Source organism: Pristis pectinata, chromosome 12 (assembly GCF_009764475.1).
Source record: "Pristis pectinata isolate sPriPec2 chromosome 12, sPriPec2.1.pri, whole genome shotgun sequence".
In the NCBI taxonomy this organism is placed as follows: Eukaryota; Metazoa; Chordata; class Chondrichthyes; order Rhinopristiformes; family Pristidae; genus Pristis; species Pristis pectinata.
Window position 1 is genome coordinate 41,506,456 of NC_067416.1, and position 21,796 is coordinate 41,528,251.

At 42.5% G+C, this 21,796-nt stretch overlaps 1 protein-coding gene across 1 annotated transcript in view; it reads right to left on the minus strand.

The window, feature by feature from the left end:
• Positions 1-21,796, minus strand: part of LOC127576942 (catenin alpha-3-like) — a 1,199,293-nt gene that overhangs the window by 1,149,258 nt on the left and 28,239 nt on the right. Inside the window, exons 3-4 of the mRNA XM_052027768.1 lie at positions 2,464-2,630; positions 2,254-2,373 (exon numbers count right to left, since the gene is read on the minus strand). Of these exons, the coding sequence (XP_051883728.1) occupies positions 2,254-2,373; positions 2,464-2,630 (287 nt within the window). The remainder of the gene's footprint in view (positions 1-2,253; positions 2,374-2,463; positions 2,631-21,796) is intronic.

Here is a 21,796-nt window from a genome sequence, read left to right on the forward strand (position 1 = left end):
GGGTCACGAACAAGCACTGGTCCTTGTACTGCCTCACCAGTTATATCTTACAACCTGACTCTGTTTTCCATCCTTTAATCATTCCTCAGGATTTGCTAAAATTTTAGTCTTAATCTCTTGAGCCCTAATTTTGTGTAGAAATATTCTCTTTGGTACTAAAGTGGTGCGGTTAGATCTAATTACAACTACATTAGCTAGTTTCCATTACTCACCATGCTTATTACAGCCACAAAAGCGGTGGTGTACATGCACCTGTCTACATCAATGGTGCTGAGGTCGAAAGGGTTGAGAACTTCAGGTTAATTGGAGTGAATGTCACCAATAGCCTGTCCTGGTCCAACCACATAGACGCCACGGCCAAGAAAGCTCACCAGTGCCTCTACTTCCTCAGGAGGCTAAAGAAATTTGGCATGTCCCCTTTGACACTCATCAACTTTTATTGATGCACCATAAAAAGCATCCTATCTGGATGCATTACGGCTTGGTATGGCAACTGCTTTGCCCAGGACCGCATGAAACTACAGAGAGTTGTGGACACAGCCCAGCGCATCACGGAAACCAGCCTCCACTCCATGGACTCTGTCTATACCTCTCGCTGCCTTGGTGAAGCAGCCAGCATAATCAAAGACCCCACCCACCCGGGTCATTCTCTCTCCTCTCCTCTCCCATCAGAGAAAAGATACAGAAGCCTGAGGGTGCATACCACCAGGCTCAAGGACAGCTTCTATCCATGGTGATGACTATTGAACTGCTCATTTATAGGATGATATGGACTCTTGACCTCACAATCTACCTTGTTGGACCTTGCACCTTATTGTCTACCTGCCACTGCACTTCCCTGTAGCTGCAACACTTTACTCTGTATTCTGTTATTGTTTTTACCCTGTACTACCTCAATGCACTGTGTAATGAATTGATCTGTATGAACGGTATGCAAGACAAGTTTTTCACTGTACCTTGGTACAAATGACAATAATAAATCAATACCAATACAATAATAGATTTGTTACATGATTTTACTTCCATAAATCCTTTATTAAACCAACTCAATCACATAATAATCTGTTGATGCCCAATCTCGTGACTAGCAGGGTTACATTTGCCTCTTGCTAATTATAAGATAAGATATCTTTATTAGTCACATACATTGAAACACACAGTGAAATGCATCTTTTGCATAGAATGTTCTGGAGGCAGCCCACAAGTGTCGCCATGCTTCCAACACCAACATAACATGCCCACAACTTCCTAATCTGTAGTCTTTGGAATATGGGAGAAAATCGGAGCACCTGGAGGAAACCCACACAGACACGGGGAGAATGTACGAACTCCTTACAGACCGTGGCCAGAATTGAACCCGGGTCGCTGGCGCTATAATAGCGTTACACTAACTGCTACACTACTGTGCCTCGGGAACATCCTAATATCTAGGCATTCTCAAAGTTCAAAACCAATGCATCCACTCTTTCTGCAGCCAACTCTTTTAAAACGCTGATGCATAAACTATCGGGGTAATTGTCAGCAGCTTAATCCCCTTAACTTCTACAGTACTATTGCATTACAAATATTTTTAAGTACTTCATTTACCTCTTTAGCAACTTGGTTAAAGGATAAATATTTGCAGGATTGCTCTGCACTTTCTTAAATAACATCATTAGAATTTTTCGTGCTCATCTGAGAGATTTAACATCTCATCCAAAAGATACAGATGAAAAAATTGTTCAGCAGATGATGTGTAGCATGCAACAAAGTTGTCCACAAGCTCTAAGAATGTTAATATTATGCAGAAACTATGTATGAAGCCAGACAAACGAAGCACCCTTTACAATGTGACAGCAATCCCTGAAAGTAATTCAGCTACTCGATGCCTGCTTCAGCAGTGCTCCCTTGATGGACCCACTATTAGATCTCACGACCATAATCTGACCAATCAGCTGAAGCTTTCCCAGGTGACCACTTGAATTTCCTGCGAAGAAAGGCCACAAACAGGAAGCTCAGAGAACAACATGTGATTGAGGCCATTGTCTCATGAGCACTTTTCTCACCTTTGAGGGATAACCCTTCCTGACTATCAGTCTCCACTATCCCTCCTCCCACAACTATCTTGCCATTTCCAGCACTTCTGCAAACTTGTATCTCAAGTGGCTGAGCTTGCTAATATTCTGAAACCAAGGATCACTGTCTACAATCTTGTGCCTGTATTTTCTTGTAAGATCATTGAGTTTTAAAATGAATACAATTGACATTGCCCACCTGTTGGCGTTTCTGAGTCAGGAAGTCTAACTTGGCTAAATCCTGCCCAAACTTTGTGTACGCTTTGTTCAGGTCATCTTCATTTGTCACATTTGTCAACAATGCAAATGACTTCTGGACCTGTCAAAAATATGACAATTGATTGACAGCAAGTTAAATCTGGATGGAACAATGAACTGAAGGTGATTGGGCTTTTCATGATTTACTTACAGCCATGAGGTGCTGCAAGAGATACATAACATCAAGAATATCTGCCAGAATAAGGAGTCGGGTCACTGCAGCAAGTAGACCTCGAGCGGCACCAACCACACCTTCTCGCTTTGCTAAGGCACATGGGTCATCTGTGAATTCTTTCGACGTAACCCTCATTGTTTCACCTAGGAAAGTCACACAGTCCATTAACAACCTCTGCAGCCACACTTAAAACAGACAATTCCCAGCTAATTTGATAAGTGTTTAGATAATCAGGCCAAATTATTTCAGGCATCATAAATCCCAGCCTGTTTAGAGAAATACTCTGATTTGGCTTCAATGGTACAAGCTAATCAATGGCATTAATCTAGACCATAAAAGCATGAAAATTAAGAGACATTGCTGTATGGTAATGTAGCGCATTTTCAGTAAATACCATTAAGGATTAGGATGAAGAGTCAAATGTAATGGAAATAGTAATAAAACTACAAAGACATACTTTATAGGCATACACAGATAGTGCAATCAATTTTTGAAGGAATGATTTATATTGCCATGATTGGTAAATAAAAAAAATTGAGTTTGTTGCATGCTTGTTATCCTTCAATTCCGTTTCACTCTATTGACCATCAGTAATGTTTAATTCATCCTCAGATTGTTGCTTAGCCATCATCTTATCATGTAATGAATATTAAACCATTAGTCAGCTATACTGTAATGGCTGTTCCAGTAAGTTCATGAGAGCCATCGTATATATTGGAACTCCATAAACTGTGGTAGAGTGTAGTATTGAGGAATGAGGTAGAACCACTACACAGAGCAAACAGAACACCACACGGACACCAGAAGTGATTGAGAGAAGGTGGAGGAGAGAAAGGGAAGAAAGAGAAGAGGAAGAAGGGGAGAGGCAAGTGGCGCATGGGACAGAGTACATGAGGAATGCAAGAGCAGGAGAAGAGAGGAGTAAAGGAGGGGAAAGGTGAGGATAAGAGGGACGAGGGGAAGAAGGGGAGATAAGTTAGGAGAGAGAATAAGCAGAAGGGAAACAAGAGCAGTGATACAGAATGAGAAGGAGGGGTGACAACGGAGGCGAAGAAAACAAGGAGAGTAAAGAGGGAAAGATTAGGAGAGGAAGGGGAGGGATAAAAGAGGCTAAGATAAATTCAGAGAAGCAAAGGACTGCAGATGAATCGAGATGATTTCATCTAAGATAAATTCAGTATTGATCTTGGGCTAAATTTCACTCTCTTGCCTGTCCCCATAATCCTTGATTCCCCTATTTTCAACAAACTGTAAGCATCAGCTGACGTCCTTGTAATAAAAGAAGACAAGGTATTTGAAAGGGCTGGTGATCCATTACTACAGACGACCTAGTTTCAGGCTCAGTAAATAATTATGTAACTGGCAGCCTCAAGTATTGCAGTATAATGGTAATCATTGTTTTCCACTTGAAGTGGATCTGCTTTTATTTTTCCAGGTGAGTAAATCTTCAGATCTATTATGTTAACAGCACAGTTATGAACATGTACACCCCATTTGAAGCAAGCTGGGGCTTACCTTCCCTCCTCTGTGGCACTAAGGCCCTCTGAAGGTGAACCTTAGATGTACAAATTGCACTTGTCAATGCATTGTTCAAGTATGTTCTAATTTTTGTTTACAGCATTTGGACAAACAGGAACAAAATCAGAATTATCACTTGTTTCTCACTTCCAGAAAGGTTAAATTTTCTATCAAATTAATGTTAGTCTGCAAAAGAGGAATGTACATGACCAACTGAAAAACTTAAGGTGCTGTTATTGTCTACGAAAAGATTTTTTTGTGAATGTCTCCACTGCTATCATCCTGCTGTTGCACATTGGCTGAAGATAGAAGTTTCCTCCCAGAGTTTCCTCCCATTATCAGGAGCTATCAATCAAAGGGATTCTCGAGCCGAAGTCTGATATTAAGGTCAACCTTAATTTCAGATAAAAGCAGATAAACTAACTTTCTTAACTCAGAGGAGCCAGGGAGTTATGAAGGTGAGGACCAGAGGAAGTCCATCCTTATTCTGTCCAAGGGTTCTCCTTGTCCCACCTTCCACCCCAGCAGCCTCCACACTCAACAGATCATTCTCTGCAATTTCTACCATCTTCAAAGAGAACACATCTTCCCCTCTTCTCCCTTTCAGCATTTTGCAGGGACCATACACTTTGCAACTCAATGGTCCCACCAATCACCCACCTTCTTGCGGCACTTTTCCACACAACTGCAGAAGATGCAATAGCTGTCCTTCAACCTCTTCCCTTCCCACCATCCAGGAACCCGAACAGTCCTTCCAGGTGAAACAGTGATTCACCTGCACTTCTTCCAACTTAGTGCATGCATCTGATGTTCATAATGTGATCTCCTCTACACTGAAGAAACCAAATGCAGATTGGGTGACTGCTTTGCAGAACACCTGCTTTCAGTCTGCAGGAGTAACCCTGGGCTTTCCATTGTCTGCCAGTTAAATTTTCTATTCCATTCCCACTCTGACCTATTAGTCTATGGCCTCTTGGGATATTACAGTGAGGCCCAAGGTAAGTTTACTCAATCACCAGATAAACTTGTTTACAGCTTATCCCGTTGCTCACCTGGTTTTATCCTATCAGAGACATCCCTGGCCCCACCCTCCTTGCAGCTTTACAGGCTATTTTTGGTTCCTTCCCAGTTCTGATGAAGGGTCTTCAACCTGAAACATTAACTCTGTTTCTCTTCCCACAGATGCGATCCAAACTGCTAACTATTCCAGCATTTTTTGTTTTTATTTTAGATTTCCAGCATCTGCAGTTTTTTTTTTGATTTTCACTAGATCTAATATAGGCTGTCCCTTGTCGGTCCTGTAATATACCTGTCTGGAAATCCATCTCATAGTACCTTCCAGGAATTCATCCTCCTTTAAGTGGTAATTTGATTTGCCTGGTGTACGTATAAGCTTAAGGTGCCTGTGATTATTGTATTACCCTTACAATGTACACCACTAATTTCCAACATCACTACTACTACAGAGCTCCCCAGGTTACAGATGACCTGACTTAGGGACATCTAATTTTATGCAAATTCTCCCATACATTTTTAAAGCATTTTCCAAGCTAATAATAATAATAATAATAATAATAATAATAATAAAATGTTTCATAGTATTCATTAATGACCGGATACAGTATATTCCATTAATTTAATTATGAGTAGTGTTAGGGTGGTTATTCAATAAAATTAAAGAATTATAGCAAGTATATGTAGAGTGATACTATGGTAGCAATAGAAAATGGACATTTCTGACTTCCGGAGAAATCAGCTTATGGATGATTCTCAGGAACTGCCAGGCCAAGATCCTTTCTACTATGGTCATTGCTTACTAACAGTGCTACCCCACCTCCTTTTGTTTTCTGTCTGTCCTTCCTAAATGGCAAATATCCTGGAATATTAAGTTCCCTGCTTTGGTCACCATGCATTATATTTCTGTTATGGCAATTAGATCTTTGACTATTAGATTAATGACTGTTTGTGATGTTAATTCATCCATGTTGCTGCAGAGGCAGCATATAGAGCTTTATATTTGGCTACATATAGAGCTTTAAATTTGGCCTTTTAATGTTTTTCCATACTGGGACTCTTTATGATTCCTGCCTTTCTGCTGCCTAATCATTTTGCTTTTTACATTTATAACTTTCACTTCCAGCTTTGTTTCTCCCCCTCCTCTCAGATTTCCATTCCCCTGGGCAAGCTAGTTTAAACTACTCTGAAAGCACTAGCAAACCCATTGGTTCTGGTCCTGTTGAGGTGTAACCTGTCTGAATTGTACAGGTCCCATATTTTTCTAAAAGTGGACCAGGTGTCTCAGAAGTGTAAAGTTTTCCTGTCCGCACCAGTCTTACACTCACTTCCTCTATCTGCCTATTTCTGAGGTTGTTAGCATGGCGCTGCAAGTAATCCTGAGATTATTCCCTTTGAAGTCCTGCTATTTAATCTCTTTCTCAGCTCCCAAAATCTGTGTGAAGACCTCATCCCCCCTACCTATATTGTTGGTACCAATGTGGACTTCAACCACCGGTTCTTCACCCTCTCCTTTCAGGATCTGCAGCCATTCAAAAACATCCTTGACCTTGGCAGCAGAGAGACAATGCTCCCTGTGTGAGTCACATCAATGACCACAGAAGCACCCACCTTCCTACCTATTGAATCCTCTATCACAGTTGCTCTCTTACTCTTTGCCCTCCCTTCCAGTGCAGCTGAGTTACTCAGGCCATGTTCCTGGCTCTGGGTGCACTCCCCTGAGTATACAATATGCATATAAACACAATGCAAAACCATTTGGCAGAGAAACAGGTATGAAAAGCATAAAGAGCATTTAACCCTCCAACTAATGGGATTTGTCTTGTCTATACACAAGTTTTAATGAAAGAAATAACATTAATAACTGGTTCCAACCAATTCATAATTGAAAAGGAGTTGCTATGAGTTATTTTGCAAGAAAAATATAGAGTTCCAAGACAAAATGTGAAATAAAGACTTTTTAAAAGGTTATTAGAAGTATAGAAATGTCACCAGATGTAAAAAAAATATTATTGACATTTATAAAAAAACAATGTTTTGCCCCAAATCTTATCTTGGTTATTGCACATTTCAGTTACTAAGTAAATAAAAGCATAGCAAATGTATTGCTTCACGTGGCTGGGGTCTGCTTTTCAAACAAAGTAATAAATAGGTAAAGCACAAGGAATAAATTTCAACATCTCTATTCAACAACAGAATGTCTGCTTACACCAGACTCCAAGCATTGAAACTATATTCGCTGCTTCGTCATGGAAGAGATAACCAGGTGAACAGAGGAAATTATTCAAGTCCTCCCTGACAAGATGTAACAGAATTCAGATTAATAATTTTTCATTCAGCTGCATATTTAGGTGCCACATCTACATGCATTGTTGTGGTAAGAAATTTAACCAGAGGGATGTCTCAGTGAGAGACTTATCACAAGGTAGCACTCTGATTGACTAGCAGATTAATCAGAGAAAAGCTGCAAATTGATTAACCTTCAGATGACTTGAATAAAAGTCTAAACGCCAAATTTATCTGAGGATTTCTACCTTTTTCATTGTAATGCAGTCTGGCTTTTGGTCTCGGTATAATGAGAGTGCTCTGCACTTTGGACCTTTCATGGGAAAGTCAATAAGTCATGGCCTGCACTATCAAAAAACAGTTTTCAGCATCTGCTTTGTACTCCTATTTATGTAGCCTTTCCTGCACCTTATTAATTCTTCTCCATAGGTGAAGTACTTCATTTGTGGCTGCTGTTTTTAAATTTTAATGTCTCACCATGGAGAAACACATGATTAACTATCTAACTAGGCACAGCAAGACACTCCTTCCATGTACATAATTACAAATGCAGTGATTGGTCGTGGTGATAGGAGGGTTTTATGGCTTGTATGATGTATTTAATAAAGTAAGTTCATTTGCTCCCTCCAGAACACCATTTTCTTGTCGGATGTCAACCCAGAATTCAGAGCCAAAACCCAGGACTATCTGGAGTGGAGTCCAAACCTAACATCTGCAGTCACTTATGTCTCCAAACCTAGCAACCCCCTAACTTAGAGACAGTATTCCCACCAGTAAGCCAAATATTCTTTTTTGGTTGTATGGAGGAAGATGGTTATGATTTTTGCTTTGGTACTGGGTATGTTTGAAAAATTCCACTTGTCATTTGATTGGATGGGTTGAGTTCCAGCAAGCTGAAACCTGATGGCGGTCACATTCAGGTGACAAATTCAACAAGATTACAATTCCAGAGAACATATCAAGCTCTATAGTATTATAAACAAACAATCTGCTGGAGGAACTCAGAGGGTCAAGCAGCATTTGTTGGGGGGGGGGTGGAGAAGGAATATATGGTGTTATAAATCTATTGTTATAATTGTACTATGGGCTCAGGCTCCCAGCTGGTGAGTCTCTACACTGATCTCCGCAACTTTTGCCCTTAAACAATGCAGTCACTATTCCAAATGCCTAAACTGCCCTGATGTTTCATAATTGAAAAACATGCTCACAAGCAGATTACACATTAAATTTGCAGGAGGGCCAATTACTCACTCCTGTGATTAATTATAAAACATCAGCAGGAAATCTTCTCTCTCAGTCACCGATTACTGATAGATAACTGAAGGAAATTGTTATGGAGCATCTGGCAAGGTGTTGCTTCATATTGTAGGTTCATTCAAGTACCAGGCAAATATAACAATTTTCCCTCAAGCAAAGGCTGGGTAATTAACAATCACCATATGTGTGAAAAAATACAGATCTCCTTCAAAAAAGTAAAACATTTAGATTTGATAAACATTAACTGTCATCATAGATACTTCAGATTAAGATGCTGATGGAGATAATTAATAATTTGCTGATGTGCCTCATAAAATAATGCTGTCTATCACTTTGTTACATTAGGCTACTCAGCAGAATAGTCTGTGCTAGGAAATGGGACTAAAATCTGGATCTTAAGCTAAATGATGGAAGAAGTTCAATTTTATCAACTGGAACAAGTATGAACATTCCTGATGAATGTTACAGACTCTGTAAAGCCAGGATCCCTCATATAATTCAACTTTAACTCAAATATAAATTGGTAACAATTTGCCTGTTTATGTTCTCTCATTGTCTTGTCAGAAACAATTTTTTTAAAAATTCCAGAAATTATGATTTATTACAAGCATAATGAAATTGATATCGTGAGCATCCATATTCAAACCTGGAGGGCAGTTTAACTCTCAGATTCCACCATGTTACAGAATTTAAATGGTTAATCTGTCTCCTAAACTGGATTGATTGAGCATTGTCCACAATTGCCCTGTCCAGACCCAGAAGTGGTTATTTGGAGTTCATTGGAGTCAGGTTTAAGATTTCCAAATTTTAATGCAACACTATAAGCTGGAGGAACTCACGGGGCCGGGCAGCATCTGCAGAGGGAAATGGACAGTCGATGTTTGCGTTGAAACCCTTCATCTGGACTGTCTTGAACCCAACCCACATACTGTTTGATTCCTCCCAAAATTTCTCACTTTGCAGATTCTACTGAATACTTGCACCATCTTCTGCCCTTATCCCACATTGTAATCATTCTTTGAATAGAGACACTTGTCCTTAGTTCTGCCTTGGATTAATCAGTAATTAGTTTATGTTAATGGAATTTGATTTAATGAACACGCACGGTAATGTAGTGGTTGGCGTAACGCAATTACAGCGCCAGTGACCGGGGTTCAATTCCCACCGCTGTCTGTAAGGAGTTTGTACATTCTCTCCGTGTCTGCATGGGTTTCCTCTGGGTGCTCGGGTTTCCTCACACATTCCAAAGACGTACAGGTTAGGAAGTTGTGGGCATGCTATGTTGGCGCCGAAAGCGTGGCGACACTTGCGGGCTGCCCCCAGAACACTAGACACAAAAGATGCATTACACTGTGTGTTTCGATGTACATGTGACTAATAAAGATATCTTATTTTATCTTATCTAAATGCAAATATCTACCTACTCAAACACGTTCATAATCTTATCAGCTCACTTTCGGCTTTATCTTTTCCATCAAAAAGAGGCTCTGCCTGTTTAACTGCTCCTGACGTTCTGTGGTTCAATTTCTTCAGGGAAATGGCAGGACTCTTTAGCGGCCAAGAAGAAAGGTTTAGATTTCAGGGAGGCTACACACACTATAGGCACAACCAACTCATCCACAATAAGGTAAGTAAACCTACTGAGAAGCATAAAGCCACCAAAAGTGAAAGGTAGGCACAAGAGACTACTGATGCTGGAACCTGGGGCAAAAACTGCTGGAGGAACTCAGCGGATCAGGCAGAACCTGTGGAGGCAAAAAGTACTGGGTTGAGACCCTGCATCAGGACTGAGAGTGTGGAGGGAAGCGTGCCAATGTAAAGAGGTAAGAGGGAGGGTTAAAACAGGGACTGATGGGTGATAGGTGGAATCAGATGAGGAGGGGATGATGGACAGATGAAACTAAGTGGGGGGTATGGGGAGTATAGAGATTGAGGTTTTAAGATAAGATTTCTTTATTAGTCACATGTACATCGAAACACCATTCACGCAGGGTTTTGTCCCCAACCATCGATAGTTCCTTTCCTCCCACAGATTCTGCTTGAGCCACTGAGTTCCTCCAGCAGATTGTTTGTTGCTCCAAATTCCAGCATCTCCAGTCTCTTAAGTCTGCCATTCATCAAACCCTTAGCTCACGTTCTACATTTTTAAGCACAATCCCCATATCCCTGTGTTTTATTGCCGGGAAAACCTATTGAGCTTTGTATTGCCTCTATTCCAAAGGCACATGAACCTCTGACTAAAGAAGCTTCTGCTCATTTGAGTCCAAGCTGGTTGACCAGTTATTCTGAGACCAACCCCTAATTCTGAGGTCCTCACCCAGAAGACCATCCTCCCTGGATCCAGGAAACCATCCTTCCTGCATCCAGCCTGTCAAGCCCTGTAAGAACTTTGTATGTTCAAATTAAATCTCCCCTCATTCATGTGTTTTAAATAAATATATCATTTTTTAAATTTTTTATTATTTGTTGGAAAATTTCCTCTTCCATCATAGACAACAGTAAACAGTGAAAAGTCCTCTGACAACACAAGCTCTCAGGAAGCATTGGCAGTTGGGTGGGACCCACCTTGTGCCGCTTGCAGCCAAGCCACCGCCCACAGCCCATCCTACATTGCAGAATGACCAAGGCTGCACTGCTGGCAGTACCTTAGGAGCTCCATAGCGCAAGAAAATATCAATATTTAGCAAAGAAGAGGATTGTGATCAGCTTAATCTCATGGTGAAGTAGCTTTTAGAACCACATTCCAAGGAAAAATTAATAGGCACTCGAAGAAGCCAGAGTTAATGAAAAGAGCCAGCATGGATTTGTCAAGGCAAATTGTATTTGACTAACCTGATTGAATTTTCTGATGAAGTAACAGAACAGGTTAATGAAGGGCAAGGTAGTAGGTGTTCTCTATGCAGATATGCAAAATTTGTTTGATGAAGCCCCACATAAAAGGTTGGTTAGCAAAACAGATTCTAGGACCTGGCACTCGGTCTGACATTCACTACCACCAGCTCAGAAACTACCACTGCACTGTTCTGAGTCAGACCCTCAGGCTGAAGGATAACTTGCTTCCATTCCAGCTTTGTGGGTTTTGAGTTGGCTGATGAGGCCAATGCAGGAATTGCAGTCTCTTCCACAGATGGAAAGTTTGTGAGCTGTGTGTTCCGTTATTTACACATGGCTCTGTGTGCTCATAGTGAATGGATTTGAGGTTCTCAATACCAACCTGAATAGTCATTCTCTACTTTGAGCATCATGGGCCAGAGATTCCCAAGGATCAATGCATTTTTCCAAGGAAGCTTTGAGCATATTCTTGAATGTTTTCCTCTGTCCATCTGACAATCTTTTCCCATGACAGAGCTCAGAGCAGTGAATGGTTTTGAGAGTCTGCTGTTGGCCATGCAAACAATGTGGCCAGTCCAATGTGCCTGACTGTAACTGGGACCTCAATGCTTCATTCATATTCCTTCCAGTGAACTTGGAGGATTTCACAGCAAAAGCATTGGTGGTATTTTTCTCCTACTGTAGGTAGTCCAGGTCTCGGAAGCATATGGGTGAGGGGGGGGGGGTGGTGTTGCGGGGCAGGGATCGTTGCTGCTTGGTAGACCATGAGCTTTATTCCAGGTCTGAGATCTTGATCTTCATACACTATTTTCCTCAATCAACCAGAGGCTGGGCAGGTGCATTGAAAGCAATGGTAAATTTGATCACTGATGTCTGTCTTCACTGAGAGTGGCTCCTGTGATATGACAAGTGGTCTTTGTTTTCCAGGACCCCACCGTAAAGCCTTAATGTCAAAGAACAGTGTAATGCAGTGGTGGTAAGTTGATAAACAACCTTTGTCTCGTAGATGTTGAGCATATGGCCCATTCTCTTCTTTGCTTGAATCATTGATGGCTTGGGGCTTGATCTCCAAGTGCATGCAAATGCAAATGTGTGTCTGCAAACTGCAGTTCAACTACTGAGGTTCAGGTGATCTTGGTTCTGGAATGTAGTCATCATAGATCGAACAGTTTCCCATCAGCACTGAAGATTACCTCCATCCCTTAGGAATGGAAGTGAGGTGTGGTAAGAAAGACTGAAGAACTGTTGGGGCAGTGATGTAGCCTTGGTTGACATTGGTCTTCACTGAAATTGGATCTGTCTTAGATCCATCACTTGGATTATGGCTGCAGTGCTACCATGAAGTAAGTGTAAGATGGAGAACGTTCCACAGTCCCACTTGTTTGATGGAGTCAAAGGCTTTAGTGAGCCCGAAAAAAGTCATGGAAAGTGCGGGTTGATGATCCTCCCTGGGAGGATCACATCCACTGCTGGATGGAATCCCCGTTGTGATGCAGGGAGGAGATACTTGAAGAGGACCCTGGTGATGATTTCCCCCGTTGGAGACAATAGGGAGACCCCACTGCTGGTACCATGGTCAGACTTGACTCCTTTCTTGGACAAGCACATGATCTCATGGTAACATACTTTGTCTAAGCATGGAGCTCATTAAATTATACCATCAAGAAAATGAGAGACTTCAAAAATGGTATTATCTGTGCCACAGCTGATGATACTGGATTGACCACCACCTAATCTACTCTAATACCTCCATTGACCTAGTCCTAAAACATCAGTGTCAACAGAATACCAGTGCAAAAGGATCATTGGCTAAAGTCTCAAGGACCACATGGACAACCTATCAAATGCCAGAATTTCCATGGCATATGAGCTCCCCTGAAGTCTGCCATAAGTGGTACAAGCGAAGAGAGTCTGCACTTCTTTACCGAGAAGAATCAAGACTGGTTTGGTGGGAAAAACCAGGAGATTGAGCAGCTTATTAACAACAAACAAGGCATTCCTGACTTAGAAGCTCTATCATTGCTCAAGGTAAAGGGAACAACGCTGCATGCACCTAAAGCCAGAGGTCCTGCAGAAATGCTGCAACTTAAGACCCCGATAGTGAATGGAGAGAGCAGAATACACTCAGCAACTTGTTAACAGCTGTGAGGTGAGTGGGTTCTCCAGTCATGTCGAGCCCATCTATGGCCCAAATACTCAAGGCCCCATCCCACTTTATACCAAGAACAGAGGAGAACTTCTCAAGGACAGAGAGGCGTTCAGTGCCTGCAGGAAGGGACATTTTGAAGGCCTCCTCAGCCACAATTCTACCTTTGAGGTGAGTGCTTTTGACCCAATCCCACGGCAGCCTACTCGGTCCTACCTGAGGTCCAGCCTCCTGACTGACAACTAAAAATAACAAGGCCTCAGGAGCAGATGGTATCTTCATTTAAGTTCTAAACTTAACAGTGAAGAGCTTCAGCCACAAAACCACAATCTCATCATCCACAGATAGGAAAAGGATGACACACCAGGGAATCTTATAGATGCTGTAATTGTCACTATACAATAAAGAGTTTAGCTTACAGATTGGATTGCCACTTAATGAGTGACTGGACATAAAAAGCTGTCCCACAATGTCCCAGCTTCTAGTTATTGTCTGAATGGTGTACTGAAGCTCAGATTGTAGCTATCATGGCTTTGGGCACCAGGGTTTAATGAGATTTTGGGTATACCACAGCAGTGCAGCAAACCTGTCCTTCAGTAGATTAGTGAGGCTTTGCTCCAGGGAATCACATCCTTGGTCTCCTCTCTCTGTATAAAATCATTCATCTTCCCACTACATCCACTCCTTCAGGACACTCACAATTGCTTTCAGCCAAACAGCCCAGGTTGACCAGATTTTGCAGTAGGGCCCCTGGTTGTCTAGGACCAGAGCTTCTCGAAGTCCATCCTCAAAACCTACCTGTACTCTCCTCCACTGCAGGTCAACAGTTTTCCACTGGTGACTGGAGAGCAGTCTGTTGGAGCATTGAAGCAGATAAATGTAAATGGAAGACAACATTATGGGCAATCCTTGCCATGTTTCCATTGTTGATAACTTTTTTAAGCAATGGAATTATAATAATAGGTTGAAATTAGCTAGTATAGTGTAGGTTGTCATAATTTTGGAATATTTCTGTTGCAGTAAGAACTGAAGAGCAATGGAAGGGTGAATCTGAGCAAAATATGGCTTCCAGTTGATGCAGTTGTTTCAGGGAGAATTTTCTTTTGGAATTGCAACCAAACGGACTGATCAAGGACTGCCTCATCAGGAAGGTGCTGCTGATGTAGCCATGTGGCCTTGCATTTTCACATCCTTCCTTTTCCTTCTCCTTCTCCTGCTCTTGGCTGTCTTCCTCTTCCCGAATCTGGGGAAGGGTGCACACTCGCCAAGTTATGCGGGAAGCAAGAGTGCAGTGAAACCTAAAGACTCCCTCAGCACTCCGTCAGGTCACAACACATGGTCCGTGGTTGATGATGCAGTAGCAGAGCTGACATTGCACAACTACTTAGCTTTGGTGCGAGCATAGCACACACTTATCATCTTGTCAGCAAGCAGCCAGCTGTTTGGCACAGTGGAGCAAAAATTGAATCACAGTAGAAGCTCCATTTGAACCTCGAGTTAACCAATAGGATCCTTTGAACTCTGGTCAGTTGAGTGGACTTTCTTATGATTAATATAAATATCACCAATAGCCTGTCCTGGTCAAATCACGTAGACGCCATGGCCAAGAAAACTCACCAGTGCCTCTACTTCCTCAGGAGGCTAAAGAAATTTGGCATGTTCACTTTGACACTCACCAACTTTTATCGATGCACCATAGAAAGCATCCTATCTGGATGCATCATGGCTTGGTACGGCAACTGCTCTGCCCAGGACTGCAAGAAACTGCAGAGAGTTGCAGAAACAGCCCAGCGCATCACGGAAACCAGCCTCCCTCCTTGGACTCTGTCTTTGCCTCTCGCTGCCTTGGTGAAGCAGCAGAATAATCAAAGACCCCACCCACCCAGGTCATTCTCTCTTCTCTCCTCTTCCATCATGTAGAAGATACAGGAGCCTGAGGGCACATACCACAAGGCTCAAGGACAGCTTCTATCCCACTGTGATAAGACTATTGAATGGTTCCCTTATACGATGAGATGGACTCTGACCTCATGATCTACCTTGTTGTGACCTTGCACCTTATTGCACTGCACTTTCTTTCTAGCTGTGACACTTTACTGTGTACTATTATTGTTTTTACCTGTACTACCTCTGGACAGTCATTGTCAGGGTAATGTGGATGTGGTGAATTGTGCCCTGGACCATGGGGAAGCCCACAATCCTCACAAAGCCCCTTGCTGCCTGCTCCTCCCTATAAAAGGCAAGGTAAAGGAACAAAGTGTTCCATGGTGGATTGGTGAGCTATTTCATATGAGTGCAACCACAGCCTCGAAGGATCTATGCCACTGTGAACATGACCTCATCTCTCCAGACAATTGTGGGCCTGTATCACATGGCGAACTTTCTGCAACCATTGCTCCTGACGCAATATTCCTGACACACTATTCAGCGCACATCATTCACTCAATGTCAACCTTCACACCTTCCTGCTACTCCCTCTTCAAACACATGGCCCTGCCTAGTGGGCACTTGCTTCATTCTCCTCTTCATGAGCACCACCATCAAATCCCCAAATCTTATTGCTCACAGTGTCTGCATCCTGAAGACAATACTTAGATCTCTCCAAAAACAGTATAAACTAAATTCAATCTGCTCCAAACCAGCAATTCTAATACTTAAGTGGGAGAGCTTTCCTTGCCAAACTGCCCTGGCGTGGTAATAAGGTTAACAACATTGATGGATGTTGCACTTCAGCTGCGAATGAGCCCTCAAGCTTCACGCTGGAACTTAAAGCCATTTCCTCTCGAAAGGAATGAAGCATAGTGCACTTCACCTGGGCTCGCACAAGAAAACCAAAAGTACATGTGAGCCCAGACAGGAGAGAACTTGGAGAGAAACAGGCAGATTAGGAATGTAATTTTCACAATGAGCTCACTTCTTGCAACCCACTGAAAGTTACAATCTCAGCATCAGAATGGTCTAACTCACAAAATAATTTATTCAATCTTCTCAGCCAATATAACCACCAAACAGCAACATTAAAAATGACAAGCTGTATTTCAGTTGTCTAAGAAAAGGTTATTAGAGGTGGATATAAATCAGTTATACTTTTATTGTCTTAAGTTCAACCTGCATTAATCCTAACAGGTCTCAATTTCATTCAAAAGGCATTCATCCAGTTTCAGAATGAGACAAGACTTTACACCTAAGAATGTAATTTTCTGAATACCTGACTAATAAACTGCAAAGCAGGGACAATCAGACTGCTTGAAAATTCTCTTTGGACACATCAAAACCAGAAATCACTCCAAAAGCTGCCTTCATAAATCATTCCTGCTGTATTGGTAGAAATTTCTGGGCAAGGCTCATAATAAAAGCTCACCTGAAACTGAAAGGCTTCACCACATTGACTATACATTCCAGATCAAACACATGGAAGCCAACACAGTAGCTCTCGGTCTGGGAAATCTGCAGGCTGAGCCTGTGCCAGTGTTACCTGGTATAAGTAGGGCAGTCCTGTTAAAATCAGTAGGAAGAAACAGTGGCTGGGAAAACAGTAACTTTTTTTTATTCAATTTGGTTGTGTTAAGTAGAGTTAATTGTTTTAAAATGTGTGTGCGATTTTACTTAATGCTGCCATTAAGCTGGGAAGAGTGCAGAGGAGATACACGAGGATGTTGCTGGGACTCAAGGGACAGAGTTATATTGAGAGGTTGAGCAGGTTGGTACTTTACTCAATTAAGCTTTGGAGAATGGGGAGTGATCTTATAGAGGTGTATAAAATCATGAGGGCCATCGATAGGGTGAATGCACAGTCTTTTTCCCAGGGTAGGGAAGAGGTTTAATAGAACCTAGGGGCAAATTTTCATCCAGAGGGTGGTGATAGAATCATACAGCATGCAAACAGGCCCTTCAGCCCAACTTGTCCATGCTGACTTAGATTCCCATCTAAGCTAGTCCCATTTGCCCACATTTGGTCCATATCCCTCTAAACCATTCCTATCCATGTACTTATCCAAGTACCTTTTAAATGCTGTTATTATACCTGCCTCAACCACTTCCTCTGGCAGCTCATTCCATTTACTGACCACTCTCTGGATGAAAAAGTTGCCCTCAGGTTCCTATTAAATCTCTCCCCTCTCACCTTAAACCAATGCCCTCTAGTTCTTGAATCCCCAACCCTAGGAAAAACACTGTGTGCATTCATGGTTTTATACACCTCTATAAGATCACCCCTCATTCTCCTACGCTCCAATGAAAAAAAGTCCAACTTGCTCAACCTCGCTCCATAACTCAGTCCCTTGAGTCCTGGCAACATCCTCGTAAATCTCCTCTGCACTCTTTCCAGCTTAATGGCAATCTTCCTATACCAGGGTGACCTAAACTGAACACAATATTCCAAATGTAGCCTCACCAACGTCTTGTACAAGTGCAACATAACATCCCAACTCCTCTACTCAATGCCTTGACTAATGAAGGTCAGCATGCCAAAAGCCTTCTTCACCACCCTGTCTACCTGCGATGCCACTTTCAGGGAGCCATGTACTTGTACTCCCAGGTCCTTCTGTTCTACAACACTCCCCAGGGCCCTACTGTTCACTGTGAAAGTCCTACTCTCATTTGTCTTCCCAAAATGTAACAACTCGCACTTATCTAGATTAAACTCCATTTGCCATTCCTTGGCCCACTTACCCAGATGATCAAGATTCCTCTATAAATCCTGATAACCATGTTCACTGTCAATGACACCACCTATTTTGGTGTCATCTGCAACCTTACTAACAATGCCTTGTACACTCTCATCCAAATCATTGATATAGATGACAAATAGCAATGGACCCAGCACTAACCCCCGAGGCACACCACCAGCCATGGCCCCCAGTCCAAAAAGCAGCCTCCCTCCATCATCTTCTTCTTCTTCCTACCATCAAGCCAGTTCATATCTAATTAGCTAACTCTCCCTGGATCCCATGCTATCTAACTTTCCATAGCAGCCTACCATGTAGAATCTTATCAAAGGCCTTACTGAAGTCCGTACAGACTCCGTCTACCACCCTGCCTTCATTGGCTTTCTTGCTTACTCCTTCAAAATCTCAATCAAATTCATGAATCATGGTCTCCCACTCACAAAGCCATGTTGATTATCCCTAATCAACCCGTCTTTCCAAATGCTTGTGTATTTTAATCCCTCAGAATCCCCTCCAATGGCTTACTTGCCACAGATGTTAGGCTTACTGGTCTATAGTTCCCAGGTATTTTTTTGCAGCCCTTCTTAAATAAAGGCACAATATTAGCCACCCACCAGTCTTCCAGCACTTCACCCGTCACTAACAATGATGCATATATCTCAGCCATGACTCCCGCAATTTCTTCTCTAGCTTCCCACAGTGTTCTTAGATATACTCGATCAGGCTCTGGAGATTTATCTACCTTCATACATTCTAAAACATCCAGTACTTCCTCTGCTGTAATGCAGACTATTCCCAAGACCTCCCCATTAATGATCTCAATGTCCGAAGCCTTCATGCCCTTTTCAATGGTAAAAACAGCAGAGAAAAACTCATTGAGGACCTCACCCATCTCCTGCACCTCCACACAAAGATATCCACTTTGGTCTTTGAGATGCCCTATTCTCTCTCCAGTTACTCTTTTCCCTTTAATATACTTATAAAATCTCTTTGAATTCTCCTAAATCTTTTCTGCCAAAACTATCTCATGCCCCTATTTTGTCCTCCTGATTTCCTTGTTGAGTGTACACTACTGCAACCCCTATACTCCTCCCGGGTTACACTTGAACCCAGCTGCCTTACCTGACCCATGTCTCCTTCTTTTTACTGACCAATATCCCTCATCATCCAGGGTTCCCTACTCCTGCCAGCCTTGCCCTTCAATCTAAAAGGAAACATGCAGATCTTGAACTCTCAATATCTCACTTCCAAAAGCCTCCCAGTGGCCTGACATCCCTTTGCCTGCAAACAACCTACTCCAATCAACTTTTGCAAGTTACTTCCTAATACAGTCAAAATTTGCCTTGCCCCATTTTAGAACTTTAACATGTTGACCAGATCTGTCCCTTTCCATAACTAACTTAAAACGAATAGAACTACGTTCACTGGTCCCAAAGTGCTCCCCAACTGACACCACAGCCACTTGGTGGTCTGCTGAAGGAATCAGCTGCCAAAGGAAGTGATTGAGGCAGGAATGTTAACAACATTTAAAAGGCACTTGGACAGGTACATGGATCGGAAAAGTTTAGAGGGATGTGGACCAAATGCAGGCAAATGAGACCAGCTTAGATGGGTGTCTTAGCTGGCACGGACCTGTTTCCGTGCTGTGTGACTCTATGACTCTACTGATGAATGAGCCTGGGGGTGGAGAGGGGATGGGACCCATCAGTTAACCATGCCTCTTTGTACACAGGGATGGTCACTTGCACAAGGAGGAGACCTGAATTACACAGCCTTGGGCCATGCCGATGAACAAGGAGCTGGCCTCCAGGAGATAGACTGAATCAGAGATGCACTGGTCTGGGGCCAAGTGGGTGGAATGGAGGTCTCAGGATTAGCAGAAAATCTACCTCATCAACAAAAGAAAAGAGAATAAGATATAAAATGTTCTGAGCAAATCTCATTGTTGCCAGAAGATCAGATGAGCAAATAACTAACCTGCTATTAAGGATTTGGAAAAAGAAACACCTAATGTAAAATATGCTAGTTAAAGAAGGTATCCCATAGACAGAAACTGCTCCGTAAAGAAACTACGTGAGAGACAATTGCATCCATATGGCACCCACCCCACATAAAACCTGTTCACCTCCGATATACAATACCATCCCGAAGGTTCCTCCTGCAACTTGAGCAGCCATGGGTCGGGGACTCATGGATGCTCAAAGAAGGCTTTGAGAACATCCTTGAATTGTTCACCCATCAGCAGGGTGTGCTTGCTTATAATGGCTCCCAGTCTCCCAATTTAAAATATTGACCCTCACATTCATGGCCTGAGATTTCACCTCATCTTTTCCTTGTAGCATTTCACATTTCCATAGTTCTCCATGTACCTGGCATTTCCACGGTTTTGGCAACGTGAAGCCCGTACTTCTTCACCATTGGAAGTCTTGACTTCAGCTTCCTAACTGATCATATCGTTGATCACAGTTGAAATCTTTCAATGAACCCTCTGCTGCATTTTTACTCCTTTATTTCTACAAGATCTTCCTTAAAATTCAACTCCCTGGCCAAACATCCATCTTTTATTTGGCTCGATGTTGATTTTTGTTTCCCTTGGGATGATTTTCTCACGCAGAAAGCAGCTGTATAAATGCAGATAGTTAATTCCTTTCCATTCTTTACAGTTGTCAATTGCTGCTGCCCATTACTTAACATTATCGACAGGAATGGACAGAAAGATAGTACTTTACAACTTCAGCACTTGTTGTGCTGCAGTGTAACTACTGAGGGGCAGCTGATGTTTTTCTGCCGGAGAATGTGGCCACACAATGGATGTCAAACAACAGTCAGAAAACCTGTTCTCAACAGGACTGGTTGAAGGCGAATCTTGGGCAGGACACCAGGGAGAATTCCAGTCCTCTTCTTCCAAAAGACTCTTATGTTTGCCAAAGAGATCAGACAAGGAATCTCAGTTTAGTCTCATCTCTAAAGAGTGGGAGCTCTGACGTTGCGGCGCTCTCTCACTGCTGCATTGCAAAGGCAGCTGAAAAGACATGTTCGTCTACCCTGGTGCAGTTTGAACCTGGCCCAGAAGTGGCAGTGCTACCAGGCAAGGCAAGCTGGCACTCCTGCACAGAGATGCAGAGTTGTAGGGGCAGGAAACCACACTTACATGGCCCCTGCCAAAACAGTGTGAGTGACAAAGTTACCCTACAAGGTCATTAAGTCCTGTACTCTGCATCAGAGGAGTTTCAGCAGCCTGATTCACAATGGCAGAACATTAACTTCTTAAAGCACGAGTCATGGAGTTGTAGAGAGATACAGCAGGGAAACAGGCCCTTCAGCCCACCAGGTCCACATTGACCATCAAGCACCCAGTTACACTAATCCTATTTTATTCTCCCCATATCCTTCCAGATTCTACCACTCACCCACACAACAGCGGCATTTTAAAGTGTCCAATGAACCTACCAACCTGCACATCTTTGGAATGTGGGAGGTAACTAGAGCACTACGAGGAAACCCAGAAAATCACAAGGAGAATGCACGAGCTCCACGCAGACAGCACCCCAGGTCGGGAGTGAACCCAGGTCTCTGGCACTGTGAGGCA